At 38.8% G+C, this 14,544-nt stretch overlaps 2 protein-coding genes across 12 annotated transcripts in view; one reads left to right on the plus strand and one right to left on the minus strand.

Moving 5' to 3' along the window:
* PRDX1 (peroxiredoxin 1) overlaps positions 1-14,544 on the plus strand; it is a 354,386-nt gene that overhangs the window by 126,058 nt on the left and 213,784 nt on the right. The window lies entirely within an intron of this gene.
* MAST2 (microtubule associated serine/threonine kinase 2) overlaps positions 1-14,544 on the minus strand; it is a 190,336-nt gene that overhangs the window by 93,256 nt on the left and 82,536 nt on the right. For 7 of the 11 annotated variants that reach the window (XM_062003282.1, XM_062003287.1, XM_062003281.1 and 4 more), the window contains one exon: positions 7,184-7,390. The exons of the other annotated variants lie outside the window; for them this stretch is intronic. In XM_062003282.1, the coding sequence (XP_061859266.1) occupies positions 7,184-7,390 (207 nt within the window). The remainder of the gene's footprint in view (positions 1-7,183; positions 7,391-14,544) is intronic. 11 annotated transcript variants of the gene reach the window in all.

Consider the following 14,544-nt stretch of genomic DNA (forward strand, 5'->3'; position numbering starts at 1 on the left):
CTAGCTTGTCGAATTATTTGGTACAACACACCGAGTACTAAACAAAGATAAGCCAAGACAGCATAGATCATGCATGCAAATGAACATCACCTGCGTGTCCGAAGGAACAGACTTTCTGCAGAAAGAAAAAGGTATGACCTGCAAAATTAATAACTAGTTTTCACAATATCAACCACTTACAACAACAGTATGTAAAAAACAGACTGTGGCGTCCTACAGCGTAGTCTGCAGCTGCCCTTATTTTTAATAAGAAGAGGAAAGCTGCAGAAGTGACAGGTCACAGCTTTATGATCCATCTTGATATGGGAGGAGGCTGCGCACACTGAGCCGTGGGGTGCAGGCTGAAACACGTCCCCATGGGCTGTTCCTCTATGTCAAAGATGAATGCAGCTGTGATCAACTCCATTTTGTTCAAATTCATTTCAAGTTGTCTGTGAGGGCAATGCAGACAGTCATGACTTAAAGGAACACTTCTGGTCAATATTTGTGTGCTGATTCATTTGGAAAATTGGACATTCAACGATTTAGGCATCTTCCACTTTCTCAGAAGCAGAACGGACAAACAGTTGCTTTCAAATCCAGTGTGGAGGAAAGCCAATAAGGATTTTTAAACAGATTTCTTTTGCTTGTACTTTTTGGCCTAAAAATTTGATGAGAATTATAATATGGCCTGTTTTGCTGTTAGATTTCTCATCTATTGACAAATAAAACTGAGAATCACAGCAACAAAAACACAAACAATGTAATAGAGGACACAAAGTAATAATACTCATCTTCTCAGGCAAGCTATAACCAAAACACACATTATCACTTATACTTGCACAGCAGGTTCTTCTAATACAATCAGAAGTGTTACTTACACAACTTTTTTTTATTTAGTGTTGATATAAATAAATGCCTCTCTCAGACCAGAGATGTGACAACACGATTCTCATTGCACAGCAAGTTTTTCCCAGATGGCTGGATCAATAACATCCCTGCTCTAAAGACCTGAATGTCTAAAGAAAAGAAAAGGCTGGGAAGACAGGAAGGAAAACAAAAGCACACAGAGAGCTCTTTCACCACAGCAAAGATTACTGTTTGAAGATTTTATTTTAGAACATTAATAATTCATAATGACAGTGTAATGTAAACTAGGTTAGAAGATTATGCTCTCAAGTACCACACCAGGGATTGAATGACAGAATAATGACCACTAGCCAAAGTAGCAAAATTTAGGAGATGAGAGGAAGAGAGAATCTGAAGGATTAGAATGAGCATATTTGAGATGAACAGGAGGAATCAAGAAAGATACTGAAGAAAAGGGGAGTACAGACACAGTCTGTAGAAAAGAGCACAAAAGGATACGGTTATAGAAGATGAAGCTCTGCTGCAGACCTTCTGCCACAGTACAGTTTTGAATATTCAAACAAGAACTTAAATTTGAGACAGAAGTTCAACATAGCTCAGGATAGTGAGACATGGCTGAAACAGGATACAATTTTGAAAACCAGTGCAAGGTTACCCTGAAATCTTCTCTCCTTCTTCACATTCTAAACTTTCCTTAAGCTTTCAGGTTACTAGTGATCCACTATAGTTAGCTATCTAAATTAGAAATTGCAACTCGTGGCTTCAAATAAGAAGAAAGATCTGAATGGAAACTCCTGCTCACAGACAGGAATAGTCCCTTGTTAAGGCAAGGAGCTGTGTCATCTAATCTCTGCTTTTCCCCAGCTCAAGGCTGTGAAGTTGACAAGGGGCACCCGCTATTCGATGCCTCTACTATTAGTGCTTCAGTGCAGTATGTTATCAGGCCCCGTTGCACACTCACTGATTTTACAAGTCAAAACTAAAAATACAATCTAGTTGCCTCATAGGACAATTAAAAACAAGTTCTGGACGATGCATGGGACTGTCTATCAATAATAACAGACACATGATTGCCTGGTTAAGAATATATATTTCTTTCCCAGAATGACTCTTGCGCCAGGAACCTTTCAGCACACGGGTTGTTTTCGAATTTGTATTCCAGATCAAAAGGTCTTTGAGGGGGAAACTATGTGGAAGGAAGAATTTTGTGCAGAACTGAGCATCCTACTATCTATCATTTAAGGAAATCATTGCTATGTGAGAATAAGGACAGAAAAAGAAAAGCTTCAGTATTTACTACAGTCCCTTAAGAATGTTCTGAGCTTTTTGTTCCTCACTGGAAGTTGGTAGCTTGTCCCAAACTCTTTCAATAGTGTGGGGATAGTTAATCAGTAAGCTCATACACAGGTGCAGCAGACTAGAGCCTAAAATATGATTATATAGAAAAACTTATAATGAAGCACTTGGTTTGTAAGTGAAATAGCTAGTAAACATTAAAGCCCTCCAACTTCTCAAGTCACAAGTACATACTCCCCTCTGAGAGCCTCCGATTTCCCAGGCCAACCACCAAGTCATGCTTTACAAGTGGTCCCAAAGAGTGCAGCCAAAGGGTGCCACAGGAATTCACACCTCAGGCTCCAAACCCCAGGGTTTAACTCTTCTGCTGCTGCAGGTCCCAGTAGGACACAGGGACTTCAGTATTTACATATTGCCTTCACATGAAAAAAAATATATCATCCAAGCTAACACATCTCATTATTTTAACTGTGTAGCAAGCAAATGAACAGTTTCCAATCAGTGTAAGAAAGACAAGAAGTTATCTGAGCCTGTCAAGTTTTAGGTTACACCAATAAATCCCTCCTCTGTAGTCTCCATCTCTTAAATGGGAAAAACTATTCCCAAGAATAGTAACTGCTACAAAAGAAAAGGAATAAAGAGAAAACTTTCCATTAAAAAAGAAATGAGTTCCAGGAAACTCATTCATTCATTCAATGTGAGATGTAGATTACAATTCAGTTGCCAAAAGATTGCCCACTCAAAAGTCACCACTTCACATTATGCATAATGATACATTCACAAAGCTGTTCTGTTACTCATTATACCTGGATTGCTTACCTACATTGTTTCCAAAAGTGATATTATACTGCCTTGCAGTCAACTCTGACCAATTATTTAGCACATTCAAGAAAGCAAAACCTGTACCATTTCGAGCACTAAGCCAAGAGGGTATCAGTTGCTGCAAAAACAGAACAATTTCCAAATGTCATTCGAGCTGAACAGAGCCCTCTTCATTAATCCTCTGACATTTGTCAAATAGGAAATTCTAACTAAAATAAACTCTTGAAAACTGTATCAAGGGACTTTAAACTAAAAGGAAATTTAAGTAGAGATAGGAAATTATCACCAACTGTTGAAAAGCCTTGACATATTTAAAAAAAAGAATATTAAGAACCTCAGGAAGTCTAAAGTCTGAAATGCTTTTTAACTTCTCTGAAAATATAGAACTTACAAACAGAAGTGTTGCCCTGCTGTTGTAAAATATGTGTAGTCTTCAAAACCCAAAACACAGGTGATCTGTGGATGTGTATGCCAAGAATAAATATACTACAGATGGATTTCTGCATCTGCCTTCAAGGACTGGAGTTACAAGACCCTCATCAAGACACAGCAACAATCCTGATACATAAGAAAAAGTTTAATAGGAGACTCCATCAGACAAGGTGGATGTCTTCATCCCCAATCCTAAAGGTGAGCTGCCTGGCGCTCGGCAACACCCAGGACACCGATCTGTTCACTACAAAAGAGCAGACTCATTGAGGATGCTGATCACACTCATGCACCCAAACAAGCCATAACTCTACAGGTTTCCCCTCATCCACTGCAACAGCTTATAGGAAAAATGTCTTCAGGTAAAGGCAGGCAGCTCTCCCAGTGTATTTGTTGAACGTCTATGTGCAACATACTCTTGTCTTTTACCCAGTTATTGATTAAATGCTTGTTTCCTAGGATAGGGGGTTTATATAAATAAATTAATATATTCTTAAATTACATCACAGATATCCATAAAATCCTAATTATATAAAACTCATAACACTGTAATTACACATTGATCAAGTAATTATGTACTGTACTAAGTGGTTTCCCATTTTGTTTCACTCAATTATGACAGCAAGGATCTGAGCACCATCACATTCAGAAATCAGGATCAGATTTTGTACAAGCTAGAGGAAAAAATCCATGAAACTATTCTGCAAAGCTATAAAAAATTAATAGTTATTATCAATGGATTTTATTAAGGCAGAACCTCTACGGAATACATTCTTATAAAAATAATTTTACCATATATGCCTCTAAGAACATGTTCCACAATTGACATAAATTCATGAAATCAAAATAGCATGAGAAAAAAAAACCCTTGAACAATTCAGATGAATCCAAAACTTCTCTTATTAGGCTAAAACAAATTTCCACTGAAGCTCTACCTCACCCTCAGCACTCGGTGGGGCCAAAAATACAGCACCTGAACACATCCACCCTTTTTACCACAAACATTTCTCCAAGTACTGAAACTAGCTTATATCTTGCTGAAGGTGACACACAGTGTAGCGTTTTCTTTTGAATGTGAGGAAATACACATTCTTTTAATCACAAAGCCCATTGCTTCTAAGTTACAACAATTAATTCATGGTATCTTTTAAGTAATTTGATATCAAGGAATGCTGTAAATATATATTTCTATTAAAGGACAAATACAGTGTATAAAGACTTGCCAACTCATAAAAGGGACCAACTGTGAAACATGGCCTCATATTTTTCTTTGGTAATTTGATTTCCCTGCTACCCCCAAAAGACTGCAAGCCAGATCCCAAATATGAGAGTCAATACTTCAGTTTCCTTTTGAACATCATTGTCTTTTCTTCCTAGAGATACATAACTTACTTCCAGCCCACATTTGCATCAACTATAGAGTCTTCTTTCATCTACTCTTCTTTCATCTGCTATCAATTTATTTTAATTGTAACCAAGCCTTTTCACATTTCCTCTTGTGAAACTGTTATTTTCCATTGTTCAAAGGCTTTACATAAGGTATTTTCACTTTTAATTGCATTAATTCTTTCAGAAGACATGAACTTCCATGCTAGCTGTAGAACACACCATGTCAGACATATCAACAGTTGTTCATCTATCCATGTAAAAATATCAACGACACCATGAAAAATAGGCAAGAAGTGGAAACTGATGAAGATACTTGCAAAGACAATATAGATGGTAGAAAAATGAGAAAGATCTGACTTTAAGGTATAGACTTTTCTAATTTTTTAGGGCTTTACCAGTTCCTAGTATCACTTGCACAGCCATGGAAATGAAACATAGCCTGGCTAACCTGAGAGTGTTAAGCTGAGTAGATCAATCATGGCAATAGCTTGCCAAGACGAACCTTTGCTCTAAGCAAGCTGGAATGGCTATCACTGGTACCGTAACCAAGTAAACAAAACTACAACAAAGAAAGGCAGGATAAAACAGGATCAAGAGCTGCACAGGTGAAAGCAACAAGGACAAAAATAAAAAGTTATTATAGTAGACCTAAGCTCTTACAGAGCTATGTATCTGTGAATCATCAACCACTCTGTATTTAAAGAGCAGATGGCTAGAAGGTCCCCATATGTGAAAAATATTATTATCACGAAGAGTCCACAGTAACAGTGGAATATAACTTGATATTAAGACTCTTATATGAGTTACTCTTTAAGAGAAAATTGTTCATTGTCCCATGTCAAAAGGCTGAGGATTGAAGGATTCTCAGAGAAAAAAAAAGGCAATAAGCACCAAATGTCTTTTGAAAATAATGGATAATCATTAGCTCTCCTCTCCAAAAAGAACAGTTCTCAGTTGACTTTAACAGTAATCTAATTTTGGTAATTAGTTACTATTTACAAATCTGTTAACTACCCCTAATGCTAAATTGTATTTAATAGCACTTAATCACCCTTGTAAAGGAACATTACCTAATATCAGCTTGTAAGTAACAAAACACAATTTAAAATTATACTGATGACAATGACACTGAAATGTTGAGATTCTTCTTTAGTCACTGCCCTTCCCTTCACTGCACATGCAGCCAAAATGTGCACCATGGTAAGAATTTTCACCAAGTGTTGCCTAACATGTGGGCAAAGCAGCAGGTATGGGGGCAACCACTTCATGGCAGTGCACAAAACACCAAGTACAGGCACATGCAACATCCTTTTCCTTTGCTGACAACCTGACTTCCACCCAACAGGTGGAATAGATGTTACTCTCCATTAGAGGGATAGATGCTTAAAATAGCTCAACTTCACATTTTCTTGTTACTCCTACCAGAGCTGGCCAGCAAGAGCAATCTCCCTGTGAAATAACAGTCTAGATTCAGGGGCTATTGCATTACCACCTGATGAGTAACTGAAATTTGACCAGCTACATCCACACTGCGGCATGTGAACTTCAAAACCAGCCCTCTGATGGCTCTGCTGGCTCAAGTTTTAAGTAGGTACCACCAAGCTCCGATTTCTTAACTGCACACACAAAGATCTCTCACTTGTGTTAGCCTTTGTCTGTGACTGTCTCACTGGGTGAGGTTTCCTCTTAGCAAAGAAGCTAAAGGTTTCCAACGAGGCTGATGATGGTCATGCACATGCCATAGTAGCATGACATAAAGAAAGAGCTAATCCTGAAGGAAAAACACATCAGCCAAGCTCTCAAGTGCTTCAGTAACAACTGTGCCAGCACAGTTTGGACTTTTTTTTTCAGTTTACAAACTCTTGTATCCTGTTTTGAAGCCTGCTAACAAGGTTGGTTTACTCATTATACTTAGTAGACCCTGTGTTTGGAGACCTAGGAAACTACTGTGGATTTCTGGTGAATTGAGTGCAATGCATTAGCACAGACTCTAATCTAGGCAAGGCTTTTTAAGTCCCTGATTGTAAGGATGCTTAGCTTTTAAGTTGGTTTTCCTGACATCAGCCATGCCTGTGAGGGGTCCTTTGCTGCATGGTGCAAGTTGGATTTGTACTGGTAAGCTCACAAGAATTCACATACACACACAGCTAGACAGGTTTCTGTTCCTTAATTCATCTTATCTTCTTCCTTACATAGGGCCTCAAACTGCACACGTGCTAGAAAAAGTAGTACCAACAAGCAACAGCAACTTGAACACTAAGAGGCTGTAAGTAAATTAGAACCACAGAGCTGCTCCCTTCCGTTGGATGTTATTCTCTGAAACTATAAAGCTCGTAAGTTCACACACGTAACACCAACACCAAACTGTTAGAAATTCCTAGTTGATACCTCTCCTTACCTCCACTGAAAAGGATGGCTGCAGCATGGACTAGATGGATTGCTCTGCGCTTGTGAGTTCAGGTAAAATACTAGAGGAGAAGTTACAAGTGCACAGTCAGCACTAAATGGGAATTTAAGATGCTGCAGACCTGGAGCAGACGTAGGAGAGAACATGTGCTGATGAACATCATTTCCTCGGCAGTGGGAGTACAAAGGAGAAGAGATTCTGACAAGGTACCACAGCAGAAAAAAAAAGAAGTAAATCAAGGTCAATATTACATCTTCTTTTTCAAGTTTTTAACAAAACCAAACAAAACGCCCACAAAAAAACCCCTTCCAAAATACAAGTTACATCTCCTCAGTTTAATGCATTTTTAAATGGTCAAAAGTCATCCTTCCAATTATCATCCAAACCAAAATGTCTTTTTCAGGCAATTTATTATCTATTTGACATTATTCTTCCCCTGTGAAAATTTTGTCAGCTGGAATTATCCAAATACTGATTGGTAGCAACTCCCAGGCTTTCTGGAACAGGCACCACTATCAATCCTTAATGTAAAACTTTTAATTGAGGAAAAAATAACAAATTGATAATGGCACCAGTAACAGACATGGACCATTTATATCACAGCCTTCACAGTTTGGAAGCCGTGGTTCCACGCCAGGGCTCCGGGAACAATAGAGATACGCAACTGTGAAGACATGAATTACACAAACCATTAACTAGAAAATGACATTTAGCACTGACAGTGTTTTAGAACACCAACTAATTAAGCCTGAAAGCAGCACTGCAAAATGGCTTGACTCTAATTTTAGCAATGGGGAAACTAAGGCACAAAAAGGTTAAGTGACTCGACCACAGCACATGTGTTGTAGCACCAGGATTAGAGCCGAGGACACCGATTTCCCAGCTCTGTGCTCAGTTCTGTACACTACACTGCTTTTGCAGGGTTAGCAGCCAACACACATTGGTATCCACAGAGAGCACAGAAAACTTCTCAAAGTAGCTGCTTTCCAAAAAGCTGCAAACAGACTTCTACGTAAGCATTACACAAAGAGGTTTTAACACCTACTTTATTGAACTATACACGATGAGATGTCCTTCACTAGAAATAAAGTAAAAGTTAACTTACAAATACTGGCATTATAAAAGTGAGCTTATGGATTAGAATACAAACTAGTGCCACTGTATTCTTAAAACTACAACTTTGGTTTTGATTGAGGGATTTTTAAAAGTGTTTGTTTATCACATTTAAACATAAAACTGAGCAACAGGGAAATCTAGGGCACGATTCAGTTTTGGTTAGAATTCAGACATTTGACACTGAAAGTCCAGAAGTCAACAATGTCTGTCAGTATCCCTTGCCTTATATTTCGTAATTAATCCAAACACTTTTCAGTAAGTAACCTTTATATATTGGAAATCCTCTCCACTAGCAATCTCTGGTGAAACAGCTGATGAGCTTTACAGTCCACAGACAGAAAAGGTTAAGCCTGCCTCTTACCATGCTCCTCTCTTCACTGACTACGTGACAGATTCATTTAACCCCCTCTACTTATAAACATAGTATTAAATATACAATTTCCTTAATTTTACCAAATTGAAGCAATAACTGTAGATAGGAACACCATAAATGGCTGTTTTCATTAGTAGATTTCAAAGCATTTATAAAGGATAGATGCATTAAAAAAATAACTGCCCATTTAAATTTCACTTGTAGAAATAGAGGTGGCAATGTAAAGCAAAAGATTTTCTGCTTAAGTTTCAATAGCATTCTCAATTGAAATAGCTAATAAAGGCAGCAAAGATGTCTGGAGATTTTAGCCCTGTGACAGACTTCTGGAAGACTGTTAAAAGTATTTTTTACATCTGAAGAGTCACCAAACTAGGAAGACAGTTACAAACATTCAGTTTACCACTGGTACAAAACCAAACCACAATGTACTCAATTAAAAGCATTTCAATATTGCTCTTTTTTGGCTATACTTTTATGGTAAATGTTGCACAAAAGTGACATGTTAAAGCTTCCAAATGAAATCTCGGGTACAGCACAAGAGATAAAGTCCTAACAAATAAAAGCACTGTCTATTGGCCACAGAATATTCTGGCTTGTTCTTCTTCATAGTTTCAATTTGAAATGTTTAAGTGCAATCTATTTTTCACAATAGTCCTTACTGGATCCGCAGAGACGGGGCTCCAAGCCTCTGTTTCCTCCGTTTCATCATTGTGCTGATACACTACGTTTCTTCCCAAAGTAAAAGGCTTAGAGCCAGGAAGGAGAGCCCATCGTTATCACTCCAACGCAGAGCACAGAACAATCAGTGCAATTCCAAGCTCTTCACGTACCCCAGTGTCACAGAGACCTCGGGACTTCAGTAATGGTCCAGATTAATCACACAGCTCATGTCAAAAACCTAAGTGATATTTTTTTAAATCTTCTACAAGTCTATTCATAGCATTCAGAGAAAGGAAACGAAGCCCACCAGTACGAAATGAAGGCGCAGAAAAGTCCAGGACACAAACTAGGCATCTGACCTGTCACGCAGCCAGCCAGCAGCCCTGACACATGCAGGCTGAGCCCACAGCAAATCGGTGACAAACTTCTCCCGGGGCTCCAAGGAGCAGGAACAGTCACTCTCACCAAATCAAAAGGAAAGTGTAAAGCCAAAAGGAGCGATGGCACAGTTGAAAGGACTCTGACAGATATCTTACACAGCAGCTTGAAATCTCACACTGCGGGAGGAACAGTCGCCGCTGCCACCCAAAGCCCTTGCGGAGTCCTCGGTGGTGCAAAGTGCAGCTGTTCTCCACCGCCGGGGGAACACGTGAACCAGCCCTGTTTCAGAAATCAATCCCCTTCAGAGCACGCACAACTTGAATCTTACAACACCTTCCTGTGACTCCCAAGGTCCCTTTCAGCTAGAAACTTTATGGATTCTAGCGCTGAAAACAGAGCAACAGCAACCGCAGCAGCCTGAGGAGCCAAATGCTGAAGGAGGGAGGGGGGAAGGACACATTTGCCAGGAGACAATGTTCCCTCCTACAATTCAAGTCTTGCAGATTTGTTTGCAAATGTCAATTTCAATCTGCTCAAAATCAATTTCAAACTATTAACAAAACTGCCCCAAAATAACATCCAATATATTTAAACGTGTGTTTGTAAGAAGGTAGTTTTTCCCCTCCCAAAACAATTCCAAATAAATATCTTTGATAGCCTTTAAAGTGTTAAAGATTGAATTTAGGCAGGTAAAGGCTGCTATTCTCAACTCCTCATCGAACAAGTTAAATTCCACATTGCAACTCCTATCTTCAGATCCTCCTATAACTCACATCACAGCAGGAGCGCCCCACGCTCCTCTCAACTTCTCACAGCTACGTCCCACCAGGAGAACAAACTGTCAGGTCTCAAAAGTAAGGGCCAGGGTGTACATTCCTTACACAACCAGAGCCTCTGCACCCCCTCATCATAGTTTCAGAGCAAGAAAGCACAACAAGCACCAAAGGGTACAAATTTGGTAAGTCATGCGTAATTTTATGTATTAAATGAGACTCTGGATTGGTACTGAAAACTTAATGATACAAATGGCCCAAAAAGACTTTTCTCACTTTTAAATTCTTGATGAAAACCTCCATAAATTAATTGTCTCTGAGATTACAGTACATACAGAACACTAAAATCCTTCTTATTCAGGAAATCTCTTCTTTTATAGAAACAATGCTCTCATATTATGTTAAAGCCTACAACACAAATAGCAACACTCCCATGCAGCCCTGCAGGAATAATTCGGCACGTTCCACCTCCAGAGCCAGCCCCACATATCGGCCTAAGAGCACCGAGTTATTTTTGATCTGCTGCTTTTGAGCTGCTTCTGTGAAGCTCAGAGGATGGAGTGGTTAGAAAATACCACCTCTTTCTCTCCCCATTTGTAAGAAGTATCACAAGCAGATAGCATTGAACGGAGGCATTATTTCTTACTGGCTTTGCAGATCTAAGACAGAACAGAGTGCAAAAGTAGCAAAACTCCTTCTTCCTTTTCAGCACCATTTTTTTTTCTCTCCATTTCCAGCACTTTGGCTTCTCCATGTTTGAGGCATAGCACTTGCTCCTGGCAGGGAAATGGCATCCATCGATCCCTAGCAGAAACACTTACCCGCCAAGAGGAACAGAAACAGAATGATTTACTCCATTTCTCTGCAGATACTGAGGAAATTCCCACAGCACCTGAGCATGGCAAGATAAAGACATAAACCACCACTAAAGGCCAGAAATTCTTTTCCCTGCCATCAGGTCTATTGTTGTTTCCACAGTCTAAGCATTAAAAAAAAATACAAGTAAAAGGTGATATACACTAGTATTCAGCATATCCTCCCAAACAAATTCCTTGGTGCATTTGTGTGTTATTTTACTGTCAGGAAGCTACAGGCAAGTTTAACAAATTATGAGGAAGACTTGTTTAATGAAAAACCCTATGAAATATCTATGTCTGTAGAGACTAAGAACCTTCAGAGGTTTATAAAGGAGAAAGAGGAGGGCAGAGAAGGAGGGAGAACAAGCCCCAGAGTGGACATAAATTGCCTTTAAAAGAGATTAGAAGGAATAAGGACTACCATAAAAGCCTTGCACACAACTTTAGCAAACACTATTATGCTGCTGAACACATTTCATAGAGATAGACATAAAAACTTGAGGTAACTAGTAGTATTTATCAGCATGGATCACTATCAAAACAGCAGCTTGTAACACTTCATTGATTTTTATATGTATTTTTACCAGATATATTCTGGATTACAATTCATTCTCACGTTTCTTATGCCTCCATCTTCTTTTTCCATTTGGACACAAACTTTAAAAGTAATTTGATACAGATGGTTGATAGCAGGAAAGAATTAACAAAAATAACTTGCATCTGAAATGTAAAACTGGTTTAGCAGGAAATTTCTTTTTTCAAGCTTAGCTATAACATGGGAAAGTAATATTTCCATTTCAGAAAATTTTACACTTAGTACAAAATTTAAAGCAACCCAGGCTAGTAACTCTGCCTAAGAAACCATGAGGATTTTTAAACCCACATAAAAAACCTGAACAGGTCAATAAAGTTCATGTTATAAATGACTGAATTTATTAAAAATGGAGTATTGAACAAAACCAAATGGCTCAAACGCAACTCCAACTTGATTTAGTGACTGCTGACTAGCCAAGGAGACAATCAGAAGAAACAGCTCCAGGCTGGTGCTGCCCATCCTGCAGACAATGGAAATCTACAGTTTGCAGCCTGGTCTTTTGGATGCTGAGCTGCTGTTACACACATGAACACTCCATCATGAGCCTCAAGTTGCTGCACAGTCGTCACCTTTGTCCTTTCGAGTCTGGAGCATCCCTAGTGCGCCTCACGTGCAGGTGCACATCCAAACCGTTCGAAAGCTGAAGTCAACAACACAAAAACAATCTCTGTAGATGCTGCAGCACCAATAGAACAGAACAGGGTAATGGCTGGAAATAATTAAACCACTTCCACTAATAGGATGGAAATCAAACTTTGGATGTATCACTTCATATTCACTAATTGAAATTAAATTCATGAGTGGTAACTACTTTTGGTGAACAAAGTATGAGAAAAAAACATAACCAATACATTTATATGCATAATTAACCAAAAACTTTGAACTCTGATTATTGAGCCACACCAGAGACAGAATGTAACTACTTCTTTCTGTTCTCATAACTGTATTCTTCAGTCTCTTAACAGCCTACATCTCAGTTGAGTATAATTTCCTTTAGTGTATTAAACATAACCCATCCTACAGAAACATACACTCTTTAAGCACATTAACAACAAAATGGTATCTAAATAGTCAGGCATTCCTCTTAATGTCACCCTGCATATAATTCCCCCAATCTGTTTTACATGGTTGCTCACTCTGTGCTGATTATATCAAGATTAGACTGCAAGATCTCCAAGGGCAAAGTCATCCTTTACGGTGCGCTTGTGCTCCTTTCTGCTAATATGGAAGTAAAGTCACTAATTAACAGACTCCACTGGCTCCATCCCACCATGCATTCTCTTCTTTAAGGAGAGCTTCTTTAGCTTACAAGATTTGTCATTCTCTCCTGCCAAAAGTACACAGACATCTAACTCCACTCCTTTTCCCTAGTACAAACATAGCAACTGCTGCTGTCCATGCTTACAATCAGTTCCTGCAGAAAAACAGAGGCTACTAATATTGACCCAGGCAAATATGAAGTAATGAGAGTCAAAAAAAAAGTTAGAAGCATCATTAAGAACAGCTCACCCTTCCGCATTCAACATTGACAAATACTCTAGCTAATCTCGAGTCTAAAACCTTTCTAACTCGATAATAAACCAAAGCAATCACCAATAATCAAATCTTCATTCTACTTCTGGCTGGCTGGAAAATGATGATTTCTCCCAGATATGATCTTTTTGCAGTAGTAAGTGCACCCCAACCTCCAGACTAGCACAGAGAAAAATGCTGAGTGGCTCTATATTTCTGTATAACACAATTGCTACTGAACTGCTACAAAGGCTGAAATTTGTGCAGAAAATGGATGCACCTCTTGAGGGTTTCTGGCACCAAGCCAGATACTTCATCCTTCTGTCAATTCCTGCTTCTGCTCCTGTCAGTGAACAAAAGTCAATGAATGACAGTCAATGAATCAGGACCTAGCTACATCCACAACTCTCCCTATTCAGCAGCTACAGCACAACAGCAGCTTTTCAGTAAGAGGAAAAAGTACTTTCAGAATTTATTTTTGCTAATGAGGTTCACTGTTGATTGGAGCAGAGAAAAAGCCTCCAGAAAACCTGAGAACTGCCTGCAGTCTGTAGTAAAACACACATCGTTAAGTCACCCTTGAAAACATTTACACATACTGCATGTACATTTTTAACATGTACACACACATTGTAAGTATTCTCTTTCTTGATATAAATTCCTTTAATTCTTGATTTGAAGACTAGCAGCAGATTTTTTTCAAGACTAAGCAAGAGCTATGATACTGGCATATGCAAATCATGTACTTCAGTTCCACGGGACCCTTTTCAGTGGGCATACATTGCCTAACAGTACAACACTGCCACAAACATACACAACCCACAATGGACTACTGACTTCATAAATAGTTAAACTTTCCAAACAACAAGAAATCAATTGGCAGAACTGACAATAGAAATCTGCAATTCCAGAAACCACAATCAAATAATCAACAAGATAACACAGGCAATTGACCAAAGACGTCTCAGTTCTTCATAGATTTCCAGTCTCACTAACAGCTGCAACCTTGTGCTTAAAATTTATGGTCTAGATCATCTTGACACGGGTTGATAAACTTCTTCACATAAGAATGGCTTCACTCACTT

Source organism: Colius striatus, chromosome 10 (genome assembly GCF_028858725.1).
Source record: "Colius striatus isolate bColStr4 chromosome 10, bColStr4.1.hap1, whole genome shotgun sequence".
NCBI lineage: Eukaryota > Metazoa > Chordata > Aves > Coliiformes > Coliidae > Colius > Colius striatus.